This window comes from Clupea harengus, chromosome 7, assembly GCF_900700415.2.
Source record: "Clupea harengus chromosome 7, Ch_v2.0.2, whole genome shotgun sequence".
Taxonomy (NCBI): domain Eukaryota; kingdom Metazoa; phylum Chordata; class Actinopteri; order Clupeiformes; family Clupeidae; genus Clupea; species Clupea harengus.
Genome location: NC_045158.1, coordinates 316,336 through 333,609, shown reverse-complemented (window position 1 = coordinate 333,609; position 17,274 = coordinate 316,336). Strand labels below are relative to the sequence as shown.

General features: G+C 38.9%; 1 protein-coding gene across 3 annotated transcripts; it reads right to left on the bottom strand.

Moving 5' to 3' along the window:
• Positions 1 to 1,294: 1,294 nt before the first annotated feature.
• On the bottom strand, positions 1,295 to 15,621 carry LOC105896865 (D-amino-acid oxidase). Of its 3 annotated transcripts, XM_042708186.1 has the most exons (12): positions 15,493 to 15,611; positions 15,098 to 15,244; positions 13,033 to 13,228; positions 12,531 to 12,645; positions 11,411 to 11,487; positions 7,276 to 7,341; positions 7,053 to 7,107; positions 5,026 to 5,130; positions 4,830 to 4,912; positions 4,603 to 4,720; positions 3,489 to 3,587; positions 1,295 to 1,882 (listed from the first exon to the last, which is right to left on the bottom strand). In XM_042708186.1, the coding sequence occupies exons 3-12, from the start codon at positions 13,224 to 13,226 to the stop codon at positions 1,757 to 1,759; spliced, it is 1,038 nt and encodes a 345-aa protein (XP_042564120.1). In that variant the 5' UTR covers positions 13,227 to 13,228; positions 15,098 to 15,244; positions 15,493 to 15,611; the 3' UTR covers positions 1,295 to 1,756. The 3 variants fall into 3 exon arrangements, with proteins under 3 accessions (XP_042564120.1, XP_012679127.1, XP_031425903.1); XM_012823673.3 differs by lacking the exon at positions 15,098 to 15,244 and having other exon boundaries at positions 15,493 to 15,621; XM_031570043.2 differs by lacking the exon at positions 15,493 to 15,611 and having other exon boundaries at positions 15,098 to 15,451.
• Between the last annotated feature and the right edge of the window lie 1,653 nt (positions 15,622 to 17,274).

Here is a 17,274-nt window from a genome sequence, read left to right as displayed (position 1 = left end):
CATCGTAGACATAAGAAGACCATGACATGACCATAGTAACCAAGGACCAGGGCTGATGGAAGAAGAAGACCATGACATGACCACATGCTCCCTACAATGACCCTGAGGGCATAGTAACCAAGGAGCAGGGCTGATGGAAGAAGAAGACCATGACATGACCATAGTAACCAAGGAGCAGGGCTGATGGCTATGGAGCTCATGAGGATGACACAGCCCTGGTGTGCCAAGAACATGACTAGTATGTGTGTGGAATAAGGGGAGGGAAGCATGTCTTACAGTGACACCAAAGCTGCTTTCAGATATTTAAGTCTTGGGCAGAGAAAAACAAGCCTGTAGAACCGCAATCAAACCCCTTGCTGACAATGTTAGTCTCCGGAACCCCAAAATAAGAAATTAAATTGCCTATAAGAAATTATTTAAAATGTTTCCAACTATAATGTTTTTTTAGTTTGAGTGAGTTAGTTATAATAAGTCCTAGGGTGCTCATAGAGCATTTTAACAATGGTCATTTTTGAAAGTCTTACCATTTGTGTTTTACTAAGTTTAGAGAGATTTCATATAATATCTAAATCTAAAATATCACATTCATATTTGTAATGATTTACAAATGGCTATTGGTTTAACTTCCCTTCCTCCATCATTCATGTGATTGGTAGCTCGCCATGACAATGATTACCATGACAATGATTGATGAACTGGAGTGTAATAATAACAACAGTGAATAAGGGCAGAGAAGAAGTTGTAGCACTTCCAGGAGGAGGAGTTCCTTATAGATATAAAAGCAAAAAACTATATGACTTATTTCTGAGGCTGCTGTAGGAATGGCTAAGAGACACAGTGTGGCCACACACGGTATTACATGCCACAAGACTTAACACCAGCTACCCACCAGACAGCACATTAAGAGGAGAAAAGGTTGAAGTTCAAGGCAGTTTAACACCAATTGCATTTCAAGCCTCGTTTAGGGCTGTGCATTGCTTGGCAAAAAAACAAAAAAAACAGAACGTTTTTCTGATGGCAAGATTGTGAAAAGGGCAATGGCTGTAGCAAACACCTTTTTCAAAGACGAGGAAAACAGCAAGGATATAATCACTGCTCTGTGTGTGTGTGTGTGCCCTGTGTCGCCTCCATATATGCACGTGTGTGTTCCAGTGTGTCGTGTGTGCCATTAAAAACCTGACAAAGGTCTTAATTATTTATTTATATATTATTATTTTATCCTGTAAGTGCACATGACATACATTTCTAAACTATGAGACGCATCTATACTTACATAATGAACGATAATAAGACACATAATTATTTATTTATTAAATGATATATTGACACATACATTTCAAGATATTTTGTAAAGATATATTTTGTAATATGTCCCTCTATGTCAATAGAAGATGTTTGGATAGAGTATGAATCCATGTATACACACATGAACATCACGCCTACTCCTGGATTTTCATTCATTTTCTGATAAAATACTCTAATTTCTCTTAAGTTACATCTTACATTAACAGTTTAGTTGAATTAATGTTACAGTTATAGATAAAGACATAAAAGATATTAGTTTCATCTAAAAACAAAAATATTTGTATTTGCCACTTACTCTTCATACATTGTCCATGTTGTTTTCCCATTTTGCCCAGTTTAACAGTCTTATCAACAATTATTGCAAAAATGAAGTTTTTGAGAACTATGATTAGTATACTTATATTAACATTATTCAAATGTCAACACAATGTTGCCCCGGTGATGTGCTGGGTCATAGATGTGATTTTGTCTCCCAGTGTCTCAGCTTCAGGATCTCCCCAAAGAGTCTTGCAGCCTCCTGGGCACACCCTCGGTGGATGGTCAGCCCAAAGCCTCCATGGCCGTAGTTATGGATCACCTGTGCCAATGAGATGTGCTGTTATTCATGACTATAGTATGGATCACCTGTGCCAATGAGATGTGCTGTTATACATGACTATAGTATGGATCACCTGTGCCAATGATATGTGCTGTTATTCATGACTATAGTATGGATCACCTGTGCCAATGAGATGTGCTGTTATTCATGACTATAGTATGGATCACCTGTGCCAATGATATGTGCTGTTATTCATGGCTAATATTTTATTGTCGCAACATAAATCACTTTCCCTTGCAGTTCCATCATCATTACTTGGATATCTATTTTTAATTTTGTCATTTATTTTCAGCATAATTTCACTACCATCACCTATAAAATTGGCCAACATAAGAAATGGCCGTACATGTTATATATTGATTTTTTTTCAGGAGTCAGGACTATCTAGACCTGCCCTCATTTGGGCAGGTCTAGTTAAGGTTAGAGTTGATTCGTTTTATATGAGACTTCCTATTAAGGACAGATAATCTGTTGAATTGTTATCCTTTTACATATATCTCAAAAGATATTGATGTCAGGGAGGATATCTTTTCAGATATGAATAGACAAGAATATCTGTAATCTGGGGGTACCCCCACCATGGTGGTGGGACACTCTATGATGAAGCAACTTGAAAAGAAATGTTATGCAACAACACTGAACTTAGCTGTAAACTGAATTACTCTACCATACTTCAAGTGTGGAGACCAACACTGAACTTAGCTGTAAACTGAATTACTCCACATACTTGGAGAAGTGTGGAGACCAACACTGAACTTAGCTGTAAACTGAATTACTCTCTCATACTTGGAGAAGTGTGGAGACAGATGCCGAGATGGAAGCATTCTACGATGTCTGAAATGTCATGACATTTCAAAACTGGACTATTTCACAATAGTTTCATGCACAGATTAGCAAGTAGCATCATTGGACCTTTGATTTGATATGTGATTCACGAAAAGGCAATGAGTATACTGTATAAGGCAATGAGTATACTGCAGCAATTGTTTTATATCCACCATTTTCCTTCACACAAACTCTGTTACCGTGGCTTTTTTCTCTCTCACTTTTCAAAGGAAAATATTTCTTCTTGTAACGTATGGGACTGGTGACCTTCAACACATCTAAATATATGTCAGGTTTAGAATATTTTGTATGGATGCTGAAAGTATGTCCAGTCTACAAACTTTAGTCTTTTAATTTGTAGAATCAATCAAACTGACAATTGGGCCAGTGGGGTAAAAATCCTAATTACACACTACATACCATAATGTACCACATAGTATTGCTTGCCTTGCGAAATATGAACGAAATAGAACAGTTCGACTAGTTCATCACAGCCACATCTCATAGGTTGACTACTGATAGAGAGGGATGTCCATCCCTAGTACTCTCAGATTTTGCCACATAATTACTTTCAAAGGGTAAAAAGCTAAATAGTCAATGTTAGTTGAATACAAATCCATCCTGATAGAATGAACATAACTGAAGTCCTACACAGTAAAAATGAAAATGGTTGAATGTGTTTTTTTTAATTCAACAGGATAAACACTTTAAACATTCTGATGGTAAACTAACTTTGCTAATGATGGCATGGACGCCTCACCTCAAGCGTGGCTGGACCAGACTGAATGGACTCCCTTTCAAGTCGAACTCTGCTGCGCACAGGTCTTAATCCCGTCCAATCCTCTACGATTCGGGCATGCTGTAAAGATAGAGAGAGATTGAAGAGAGAACATGAAACAGGGCCACACTTTAAAGGGCTGAACATCTTTTGCACCAACAGTTATCTACAGTGCATCTAATCAAGGGTGTGTCATTTCCCTACCCATCTTATTTTCTTTCCATTTCATCTTCTGATATCCAGCAGTTAAACTTCGCATAAGCACTTATGCTCCGATTCTGACATGCGTAAGGGATTCTGACATGTTTTGATATTTTTGAAGCAACTTTAAAACTATGGTGGAGTGTATGTTATGTGTCTGGTGGAAGGGGTAAGACACACTTACCGTAATTTCCGGACTATAAGCCGCTACTTTTTCCCCACGCTTTGAACCTCGCGGCTTAAACAATGACGCGGCTAATTTATGGATTATGATACCTGTGACTGTATACGGTGTCTTTGTATTTACGGTGGCTTTGTGGAGCTAGGATGCTAGCATGGATGCAGCCGCATGGATGCTTAGCTCCACGCGATTTCTCAGTATCTCTCAATAACTTAACTAATGTCAATATAACCACAGTCTACCGGCATAGACAGAACACAACTCAAAACACGTTAGAAAATAAAATAAAAAGTTTACAACAATACAAATCCAGTCTTTTCAAGTTGTTTAGCTCACTGGTTTCAAACTAGCGTCTTTCTTCTATCTCGCTGTCTTCAATCTAACGTTCTAGCTTCTGATAGACTCTTGCAACTGTGCTCTCTTAAAGCAACAGTGCACTTAACATAACTGGCAAAACTAATAATATGCATCACTATTGTATTACTTTTAGCCTGTGTAAAGTTAATTTGTTTCAATGTACCGGTAGGCACCTGCGGCTTATAGACATGTGCGGCTTATTTATGTTAAAAATAATATAATTTTTTTAAATTCAGTGGGTGAGGCTTATATTCAGGTGCGCTCAATAGTCCGGAAATTACGGGTAATGATTTATAGATTTAAACCATTTGATGAACTTTATGAAACTATGTGAACTAAACGAACAGGTGCGCTCACAGTCAGACTGGGCTCCAGCTGACAGGCCTCCTCCCAAATCTTCTTGTGATCACTGGACTGGTTCTTCTCGCTCCAGTTCCCCAGCTGGAAGACTCCTCCCACCGTCACCAGACGACTCCTACACCCCAATCAGACACAGTGTTCTTTTATGGTTCTGAATGACCAAATATTTCATAATCTGTTAATGTTACTATGAATTGAATTAAGATCTTCAAGAGATATAATACCCTGGTATTATGTATGGTGAGTTATAAGTGCCTTTTGTGAAGTGGTGTGTGAGAATCCAATGCTTGAGCCAAGGAGCATCCACCTAGTGACAATAGCACATTGATAAAGCACAGTAACAACCGCCAGATTATATTGCAGAGGAATTTAGAAGTGTCCTGTGCCGTGTCATTCATCTTTTGAAGTTCCAGCTCTAACCTTAATGATCTGCCCTCGTCCTGGCTGGAGCTCTGGGTCTGGCTGCAGCTCTCCAGATCGCATTCCAGAACAGTTGATGATGATTTGAGCCCCACTGTCAGCCAACTGGAGAGGTACAAGAGATAGGGTGCGGAAAGTTGAAGTTTGAAGTGACAAAACACTGGGTTAGGCCTTGCAGTGGTAGTGCAATGGAACTTGGACGGTACGAGGGAATGATTACTCCTTTCTCAAGTCTGGCTGAAAAGGACACATTCTGTGTTGTTGATTTCCATTTTCTGTTGCAAACATAAACATCTTTCTATGTAGACTCTGGCCACCTCTCAGTCGGATCAGTTGTAGATGTTGGCTAAATACAGGCTTTACTAATGTTAAGAACACATCAAGGGTCTTTCAATGGCAGGCAAAGTATACACACAAGGAACATTCACTGATTTCATTAACAAGCAAAGTCAGTTTGGCAATTACATACCAGGCACAACATCTAAGGCACCTGTATGGGCAGACTGACCCTCATTTCAGTGTTTCTATGCTTTTGCATGTATTATTACAGTCCAAATTTATACTGCCCCTTTTTACACGGTGGCTCAGGTGCTGGCACCGCCGCCTCACAGCAAGAAGGTCATGGGTTCGATTCCCGCATGGATCGCTGTTGGCTCTGGGGGACAGGTTCTCCCCAGGCCTTCAGTGCTCAGGTGGGCTATCTCCCGGGCCTTTCTGTGTGGAGTTTGCATGTTCTCCCCGTGTTCACAAGGGGTTTCCTCCACTAAGAACCCCAACAGACCAGTTTGTAACTTCTAGGTTAGTATAGGTTTTTATATGTGCATTATATGTTTAGTATATTGTATTGTATATTTATTTTGTATAGTTAGTACATTCAGAATATTTTTAGTTCTACATTAGTATAGGTTTATTATCTGTTTCTATGTTTATTATATATGTAACTGTAAACTGTAAATGTTATGTTATGTTAGGTTGTTGTGCGGCGTCTTGTCAAAGGAATTTCAGTGCTCAGTCTGACCCGGTGTTGTTCTCTGCATCTGACAATTAAAGACTTGAACTTGAACTTGAACTTGAACTTGAACTTGAACTGCGGCTTGGGAGAGGGATTATCTACTAGCATTACAATTTCCCAAAGCACAATGCTAAAGCAACACTGAAGTGGCTCAAAAACATTTTTGAATGGTTCAGTGAAAGCCCCAAGATCCTACTGAGAATCTGGCACTACAGTCCAAGGTAGCCATCTTATCAACCTAGGGGCGACAGTGGTACAGGAGGTAAAGAAGTCGTTTAGTAATCAGAAGGTTGCTAGTTCGATTCCCTGTCGAAGTGTCCTTGAGCAAGGCACTGAACCCCTAATTGCTCCTGATGTGCAGTGTGCCATCAGTGTAAAATGTAAAATGTGTATACATTGTAAGTCGCACATATGTAAGTCGCTTTGGATAAAAGCGTCTGCTAAATGACTAAATGTAAATGTAAATCAACCTACATGTTCCAGAAGAATGGGGGGAGACACTGCAGAACAATGTGTATAGCTGGTAGTGTCTTACTTAAAAGGGGTTCTCTAGCATGTAGTAATGTATAGGGGTTGAATACTTATGCAAGCACAATATTTAAGTTTTATTTTTTTTTTAGTACAGAAATAACGTATTTAGCCTTTAGAAATATAGCACAGTATAAGTGTTCAGAATGAAAAATGCTAACTGGGAAAATATGTGTAAGTGTCTTTTGTAAACAAGAATATGGCGATGACTTTTAGGGGGTTGAATACTTTTGCAAGACACTGTAGAAAAGAACAATTTAATGTGTCTGGACATCAAATTATAAGCACGTCGGAGGCTGATCCAATCTCACAAAATGTTGTGAAGATCAACATTCATATTGCCAAGCTAATACCTTTTCCACATTCCATGGCTTTTCACCATTTTTCTGGGATATTTGAGCTGTTTTTTATCACAACCAAACCAGAGTCCCTCAGTAAAATATAACATGTTCTTCAGCTGAAGGCATATTTTCAATCACAAACTAACCTCCTGGAATGAGTTTATCTTCCTGTGGTAAAACTTGACACCTCTCTGTTTTAACCTGAAAATAAAAAAAATGAGAATCACAAAGGTTCTATGTTCCAACGCATCAAATGTAGAAACTGACCTCAAATGAAATCACAGATTGTATGCCTTTCATGCCTTGCAGTGATTGTTTAAGTACAATGAATCGATTACTAAACTTCATTAGTACAACAGCCTCACCTACCAGTCCATAAGCCATGGTAGGTAGCTCTTTCCCTCGATCATAAGTGCAGTGTTGAACCATCCATAACTGAAAGAAATTTAGAATTATTATTAATAGTTAGTAGTAGGATATACTACTACTACTGCTGCTGCTGCTGCTGCTGTTACTACTACTACTACTACTAATGAAATACAGTCACAAGCGGCAATCACCGGGGTCCAACCGGAGTGCATGAAGCGCACCAAGTTGATAGATTGCACCGTTTCACAAAGTGAAAGAGAAAAATTTGAATTTTGGTAAAGATTTAAAGGCAAAAAGAACTTTGAAGATGGAAATAACCATGCCGGAGCAACAGAGGAGCGTGTTGTGGCTTGTTGTATGGGGTGGGAATCATCCATCATCTCATGATATAATCACAGTATCTTTATCTTATGATAACAATATAGAACAGAACAGGCAGTACAGTACAAATCTTCAATGCTAAATATATCACAAAATCCTCTACAATAAATCACAATTTTAGTAACTGAAGAAGAAAAGCACTTAAAAAGATTTTTTTCATAAATTCAGGAAAAGATCAGCATGGTTTAGTGACCTATTTATTTTCCAATGTAACAAAAAAAAAAGCATTTCCTTCAAAAACAAAAACTAACATTTACAGATAACTTAAAATTGATACATAAACAAAAACAATGCATTCACTAGGTTTTTTTGTACTCACTTCAGTGCTTGACAAATACTTTGTAGTCAATAAGTATCTATGGCACGTATGGCAGTTTGCTTTTTGAGAAAACGAGGGAGCATCTTGTAGGCACTATTCCATTAAAGAGCAGTTTATCAGGTTCTCCAAATCCTTCCCAGCAGCCGAAAAACAGCAAGGCGGTTTCAGGGCATGCTGTTACGCAAGGTTTAAAATGTGTGCAAAGCACTGTATGTGCTGGAACCCAACAATATTGAATGCATTATCAGTTACGATCACTGGATCTTTTAAGTTAGCTTCAATTCCACTTTGGCCATCTGCAACTTATACTGTGATCGTTTTTTTATGGCAGATTGTTTCAGTCACCCGTTACACATGTACAATTAATTTAAAATATAAATTTTTTATAGTAATTAAAATAATTTCTCATTTCTATACATTGGATAATGACTCATTTCCATACAGTGTACTTTAATGTACATTATTTTAACTTTAATATACATTACACCCTGGCTTGGTTGAATTCAGTTAACTTAAATTGTAATTCATTTACAACTTTCATTCATCACTCTAGTCTGGAGAGTGCACACTTTCTTTCATTCATTCATTCATTCATCTCTAGTATAGAGAGTGCACACTTTCATTCATTCATTCATCTCTAGTATAGAGAGTGCACACTTTCATTCATTCATTCATTCATCTCTAGTATAGAGAGTGCACACTTTCATTCATTCATCACTCCAGTCTAGTCTGGAGAGTGCACACTTTCATTCATTCATCACTCCAGTCTAGTCTGGAGAGTGCACACTTTCATTCATTCATCTCTAGTCTAGTCTGGAGAGTGCACACTTTCATTCATTCATCTCTAGTCTAGTCTGGAGAGTGCACACTTTCACTCATTCATCACTCTAGTCTAGTCTGGAGAGTGCACACTTTCACTCATTCATCACTCTAGTCTAGTCTGGAGAGTGCACACTTTCATTCATTCATTCATCACTCTAGTATGAAGAGTGCACACTTGCTCCTTGTCAATGAAATGTACTGTGATGGTCTCATAGGACTCGGAGGCCCTGGTGATCTCTTACAGCAACATTTCTTTTACTTCATGCAATTTTATCCCTTCCCCTTCTGCCACACAACCAAATAATGGATCATTACTTGGCACCTTTGTATCAATAACATCTTAAATGTTGACATATCGTGATATCTCACCGTCTTGAGATTTTATCCGTCCTCTATTGTTCTAGTGCCACTGTTTTACGATGTGATGGAAATTCGGTACAAGCATTGAGACCCTTCGATTTTTCACATTTTGTCATGTTGCTAATGTTGCCTTATGCTAAAAAAAATTTAATTAATTTTTCCCCTCATCAATCTACACTTTATACCCCATAATGACAAAACAAAACCCTGGCTTGGTTGAATTCAGTTATCTTAAATTGTAATTAATTTACAACTTTCATTCATCACTCTAGTCTGGAGAGTGCACACTTTCTTTCATTCATTCATTCATTCATTCATCTCTAGTATAGAGAGTGCACACTTTCATTCATTCATTCATCTCTAGTATAGAGAGTGCACACTTTCATTCATTCATTCATCTGGAGAGTGCACACTTTCACTCATTCATCACTCTAGTCTAGTCTGGAGAGTGCACACTTTCATTCATTCATTCATCACTCTAGTATGAAGAGTGCACACTTGCTCCTTGTCAATGAAATGTACTGTGATGGTCTCATAGGACTCGGAGGCCCTGGTGATCTCTTACAGCAACATTTCTTTTACTTCATGCAATTGTATCCCTTCCCCTTCTGCCACACAACCAAATAATGGATCATTACTTGGCACCTTTGTATCAATAACATCTTAAATGTTGACATATCGTGATATCTCACCGTCTTGAGATTTTATCCGTCCTCTATTGTTCTAGTGCCACTGTTTTACGATGTGATGGAAATTCGGTACAAGCATTGAGACCCTTCGATTTTTCACATTTTGTCATGTTGCTAATGTTGCCTTATGCTAAAAAAAATTTAATTAATTTTTCCCCTCATCAATCGACACTTTATACCCCATAATGACAAAACAAAAGATGAAGGATGGAAGAAAATAATCAGCTGTCAGCAATGTATTTCCCACATGCAAACTGTTTTTTATCTCTCTCTCTCTATAGTCATTTCTCTTATCTTTATGAAAACGTGTACTTTGCCTATTATACAGACACAAGTAGACTCTCAAATCATTTCAGGCTTTATCAACATATCTGCCAGCGCAGCAATCAGCAATCAGTCCAGTAGGTCCATTAAATTGTAAAAACTGGACCATTAACTTTAGCTGTGTTTAGCAGCTCATTTAATTGACGCGATCCCATTGAGAATTATTGTTGTGCCGAGTGTTTCAAACAAATGCTCTGTAGCCTAGCTTTTATAGTGAACTATGTGTATGATGTAGCCCATCGGCTACATGGCTCTAAAGTGTATCAGGTCTTCAACTCAAATAGCCTACCTAAGATAAAGTAATATCCTAATATTATCATTATAATAAATCCCATTCAATGGAATGACAACTTTTATTGTTCATTTTGTATTCAGTTCCATAGTGTATTATTTCAGGACTGCAATGTGATGACATCTATACATTATAATTTGATCCACTGCATGTTTGGATTAGGATTCAAACTTTTTCCAAGTGTCCACGGGGACCCGGATTCGGGCACCCACGGTCATTTCCCGATCCCACTCCCAATCTCTCTCTCCCACTAATGTTCTGTCACTCTTTACCTCCTCTCTAAATTAAGATAAAGGCTCCAGAAATAGACTAATAAAGATGAACAACGGAAAGATTGCTCCCAGCTGTTCCCATCAAATGCAGTGACTTGACTCTTTTGTTTGGGTTCCAAAACCATTTGCGCCATAAACCACCAAAACAAGTTATTGGACGGAAGAGATATAACCTTGAACGTCATAGGTATTTGGGTACAGAAATTAATACGGAAATTGATCACTGAAAAATAAGCAATTTTTAGTTATAGTGCCTGTTAGTGGTCCATTTGTATCATCCACAGAATATCGTGAAAACCGAATATGCAAACTTTTGTGACGATGCCTTCTCAAGATACAAAACATCTGCTGTCCTTAGGCATTTTGATTAAAAAAAGCCTTGACGTATTGGAATTTTATGAAAAACTTAAAATATTGGGAAAGTTTTCCTGATCAAAATGTCAAAAATAATTGTTGGAAAAAAAGTTGCCAAATTTGACAATTTCTAAAACCCCTCGAAGCAGAGATACAGCTTATTTGAAATATTTTAAAGTATTACCTGAATGGGTGAAAATTCGAATATTGAGTGTAAAATTGTGGTGTTTCTAGGCCTTTGGGTGTTTCTAGCAGCTTTGATGCACTATTCTCACAGACGCACTGTGAGTATGGATGTGGTAGGAATAAGATAATGCCATACCTATAGCCAGGAAACATCTCCAACTCTCGCTCTGTTAACTGACGAAAACCCAGCACAATGTCTTTAAACGAAGGGTCCTGAGAAGAAAAAAAAAAACCACACAAAACACAAATGTAACTTGATATACGTATATCCCATTAAGGTAAATTGATTGACGTATGAACAAGAATCAAAGGTAACAGCTACCAACTTTGGCGTTTCATCTTTCATCAAAGATTCGCCAAGAACAGCATACTCTTTCAAATGCTCACACCAATCTCAACTCTTATGGGCCTAAGTGGCAGGACCATAAACCTGACATTACTGACTACAATAAGACGTCTGAGAGACCATACCGCCAACAAAGAAATCAATGTGTCAGGAGGAGTTGAGCGTGTCTATGGACTCTACTCCACTGAAGTGATCTCACTTCAGTAACTGCAGGACACTGGACACCTCTAGAAAGGGTTAGGAAACTGCCACAGAAATGTAAGGTTTATGAAATACAGTGTTAAATGGTTGTGTTAGACTCATGTGATTCATCAGTTAATACACTAATGCGTTCTTTGTGTTCATGGTTGACATCAATGCTGCACAGCACTAATGGTTGTGTCCTAAATAAGGGGTTTGTGTTCTGTGTTCTTTTCATGTTTTAGATTGATGTGAGGGTACAGTGTGATATGTGCACGTTGATCTCTGCTGTATAAAGGTGTATTTATTGGCGTCTCATCTTAAGGCTGAATGTGTGTGACAAACACAACAAAGTACTAAAACAACACATATCTGCACTGCTTTCATTCTCCGGTCCTATTCAGTGAGTTAGAGTTAGCAGTCTCATGCATCTCTCTTCAGGATTCTTTTTTGCCATAAAACCTCTGCTTGTTGCTCTCGTCTGTTCAAGTGTAGCTGCCAGGTACACCCTGACACTCCTCTGGCCGTGCCACTGGTTTAAATAGGGCCAGTTGAAGATTAATCCCTAAGGGGATTTATGAAAGTTTATCTTTAAGCCATATTTGATATACTGCCAATATGCCCCACACTACGCATGCTAACACCCTGTAGTCAACTGCACCTTAGCTCAGAAGATCTAATGATCTATTAATTTACACAAGAGCCACAGGAACTAGATAGTAGCACTCACAGGGGCTGACTCCGTGCACAGATTGTAGCCAGACTGAAGGAAGACTCCCATTCTGATGGCATCTGGCGAGCGCAGACAGTTCAGCAGATAATCAAAGGTCTCCTTATTCCACTTCCTGGAAAATATTTACCAAAAACATGTTTTAAATCCATGGAGATGCCTCTTGGATAAACAGTGCAGTACATACAAGGCAAAACGGCAACCTCTTTGAAAACAAAATGTCTCATATGGAAACAGTCTGTAAGTGCTGTACATTACAATGCTGTACATTACAAGTGTGATTCCTGTATGTTTAACAAACCTTTTCCATATGGGGCGGTTTATCAGTGGCTTCACAGAAAAAATAATAATGACTTGTGTGATAAAAATAAATATAGTAGGGATACTTCTACTACTTCAAAACACGTGACATTTTTGATGAGGCATTATGATTTTTGATCAACTCTTCTGCAGAACATATTCTGTTACTGAATTTTACAATATTCGGATCAAATGTTCTCACGTCTCCTGATGGTTGCCCTTGTCATAGAGGTATGGCTGCCAGAAGCCAGCGGCTCCATCGCTGGTTGTTAGAGGGGTGAAGCAGTCGGCATACACCTCTATGGTCAGCGAAGCAACCCGCTCATGGTACTGCTCATAGATGCTCTGAGCGGTTGACAGGCCAATGACCCCTGCACCAATAACTGCCACACGCATGTCTGAAAAAGACAAATAAATACATGGCATTATCAGCATGTTCATTACACATCCTGCAAGGATAAGATGGCAACAAAGCCCGGTCACTAGCCACAGAGAGAAATCCTCCATAGGGACGACACTAAACTCACCCAAAGGGTATTTGTAAAGCTGTTTTTCAAAGAGACAACAATTTCTCATCAGGTTCTGACATTTAGGAGGCCTAATGCTTCACAGCCAAAAACGTTTTTCTGATGTGGTCTGCCAACTGCACATGTCCACTGAGAACAAGGCTTAAGCATGTCTATAACAAGGGGTTACATTGGGACGGGGCTGTCCGAGACTTAAGACTTTATGACTGCAATCATTTAAAACACGTTTTCACTGTTTACATTAGGTCTAGTAACCATAGATTATTGGCAGAGATTGCTATGCAGCAACATCATAGGTTTCAAGGGGTTTCCCTTCAAACTGTCGACAGATCTCCCCAAAAGACACCTTGCAGATTAACCCTCTCTTTTGTCAGACAGCGCAGATGCCAGAGAGGAATCTTCGCAAGCTAGCTAACTAATTACATTAATGGTTGAGCAGAATACAAAGGCAATGCAAATTTCATCATGGGTAGGAAATGCAAGCTAGTTGATTATTTCCTAGCTGTGGCACCATTAATTGGTGTCTGTGTGTATTTTAATTTTGTAAATTGGATGTAAATTAATTCCCTTTTAATTTCATTATTTAAAAGACTGGTCCGTTCATATGAATAATTTCGTATTAATATGCTCCTCTGGTCGTAGGCTTGCCTAACACCGCCATTCCTACATATGATACTGATAAACAGGAGAATGCACTTACAGAAAGGGTTTTATTGTCATAGTTTAGCGCACTAACACCGCCATTCCTACATATGATACTGATAGACAGGAGAATGCACTTACAGAAAGAGTTTTATTGTCATAGTTTAGCGCACTAACACCGCCATTCCTACATATGATACTGATCGACAGGAGAATGCACTTACAGAAAGAGTTTTATTGTCATAGTTTCACGCACTACCACATTCACAGCAGAGGTTTGGCAGTGCAGAGCACACCTTGATATATTTTTTGTAGGCCAACAAGTCTGTCAAATATTTGCAATCATAGGCCTGCTATTTAATGTCTATAAAATAGTTTAAATTATATTTAAAGTAAGGATTTGTGTGGGGGTTTTTTACATTCAAAAGTAGGCTTTTGTGTGCAAAAATATTTAGCCCGTCACTGTTGCTGACTGTTGCGTGTGCACCCATGTCAACCCTGAAACAACAGAGCCCCCACCCCCTCCACATTACAGATCCAAATATACACAAATCTACAATTTACATACTTCACCTAGGCCTACTACATCCTCATCAAGACATTTAAGCCTATATCGTGTTTCAGTGGCTAATACTCTGAAACCTGACAAAACACTATGGGCCCTAAACGATAATTACCCTTTAATATCAACAGCTAACCCACTGTAGCATATATATTTATCCCTGCACTTCTTGCACTCTCCACCTCTTCTTTGCACTATTGTTGTGTAACAATTCACAGCTACTGTATATAGCCATTCCGCCTTGTATATACTTTCTCAAACTTCTTAGACCGTTGCACTGTTTGTTTTGTATTGTGTTGTAATGTATATTTTGTGTAAGCACATTGAGAGCCACTTTACCAAGTCAAATTCCTTGTTTGTGAAAACTTACTTGGCCAATAAAACCTGATTCTGATTCTGATTCTGAATATCAAACGTTAGCGACCGTGTCAGCGCAGCGCCTGTCACACAATTTAAGTGTGGAATGGAGAATGGAGGACGCAGGAAAAAGGAGTCAAATAAGGAATATACATAACATAAGCTGTTTTATTACTTACCAGTGCGTTTAGTAAAGTGGTGAAGTAGAAGTGTAAAGTGTAGGCGATCAAATGATTAAGTTCATAAGTCGGCTAGTTTACAGCATAATTTACTGGGGCAAAGTCCGTTCTGGACATCAAAGTCCAGCCGTAGAAGTTAGATGATTCCTTAGGGAAAAAACAACTCTGTAAGGAGTGTTCAGGGACCAAAGCAACATTACTTGGTGGGAAAGGACTCATGATCCAGTTCGGAGTTTCCACTTCAGTGACTTGCTTCACGAATGTAACATGGAATGTAGGCTACGACTGACCAGTCACAACGTAGCGATCATTCTAATGTATGACGTGCGTCCACCCCTCGACAAGGAGGCTACCCAGCTCGCACGTGAGAGTTTAAAATCAGAGGAAATACCTACCATCAGCTAAACTGTGGCGCTGAATGACAATTCCCTGGCAGAATCCGACTTCTATCCGGTGGCCGCGCCAGAGATTTTTTTCTGCAGGTGCTATGGGGAGCTCAGCGCTATGAAATGTGGGTGATAGCCTATGTGTCACATGGTTCTCCACTACAGCACCTCCCCACCATATCGTCTGTCATTTGTTTACATGTTTGCTCTCAAAAGCGTCATTGGGGTCCATGAAAAGTGCTATACAAATCGATTTTTATTATCATTAGGCTACTTCCGACGGACGTGCACATGGCCGCGTTCATTTGCGACGGTCACTGACAAAATGCATGCAGCATGTTATAGATTCCGCTATCCCAAATACTTCACTTACTTCAGTGAGTGGGGGTTAAAGTTGGGCGCCAGGTGACCACTACCATGTCAGACAGACTGAAATTAAACTAGACTTAAACTAAACACAAATAGTTCAATTCATTTTAGACTAAAGAGGGCAAATTAAATAGCAGATATAATTAACAAAAAAAGTCAGAGTCAGAAATGCGTTCAAAAAGTATATATTATTTCAGTTCACAATCATCAATAATCACAAACATGCAAGGTGGATATTTCTGGAGTATTGGTCTTCTCGGACCAACCTGGGCTCCGTTCGTCGTAGCTCATTTAACAGGTTACCGAGATAATTTTCAGGATGAGATAATATAAGTCCCTCCTTTCGGTTCGTGGAAGCATCTTTGGATAAATCACCATAGCAACACATCAATTAGCTCCAACCTGCTCCAGCGCAGGCTAATTTAGGCGAAGCTTGATAAGCTTGCCACACCCCCGGAAAAAGGAGAGATCCCATTGACCAAGGAGCGATATTAGTTAGATTGGCGCTTCATAGTGAGAGAGTTCTTTGCGATCGCCAAGATCCATTATTCCATAATGATGAGTTCTTGTATGAGCGCTACAGATTCAGCCGACAAGGAATCATTTACTTACAAGACCTTCTCGAGCCATTTATTACAAACACCACAGCCGAGCATTAACTGTCTTGCGCTTTTTTGCGAGTGGTACATTTTTGTAGTGTAGGCGATGTGGAGAACAAAGCACTCGTAATTATATGACAGTGTTATTAGTACACCATAGCATATCATTATTGTAGAAAATGATTAAGGTGGACTCATGATAAGAATAGAGAGAAATACACACAATTTCTTTTCACTGCTTCAATTTATTGCATTTCTTATTAATACATTTACATTTAGTCATTTAACAGATGCTTTTATTCAAAGCGACTTACAAGGAAATGTAAAACTACACTTAGTAAGGAGGTGAGGGGAATCAAACTCGCAACCTTGCAACTACTAACCGACAACGCTACCCACTGTACCAGATCACACTTGTAATTTATACATACATAGATATCCACCCATACACAGCCCCATACACAGCTTCTTGTCTTGCTCTCGCAGCGGTGGTGGTGTTGGATTTTGCCATGGTTATGATCTTGTATACTTCATAAGCGTTTATGATCATCTCCTGCTCACCAGCGGAGAAAAAAAGAGCCTCTTTCTTTAAATTTAGTAGCCATTGTACCTTTAAAAAATTCATGGTGATCGACCCTGCCCCCTTTTGAAGTAGGACGGGCACGCGCACTTGCCCTGATAAATTTAGTCTGGTTCAAATTAACGACACGGTTAGACCGCGGATCAGCAGTGGACGAACCGATTTATCCTGTTCTCAATCATCTCGGTTATTATTTTCTTTTGTGAGTGAAATATTATTATCACATAATAAATAACACAGAAT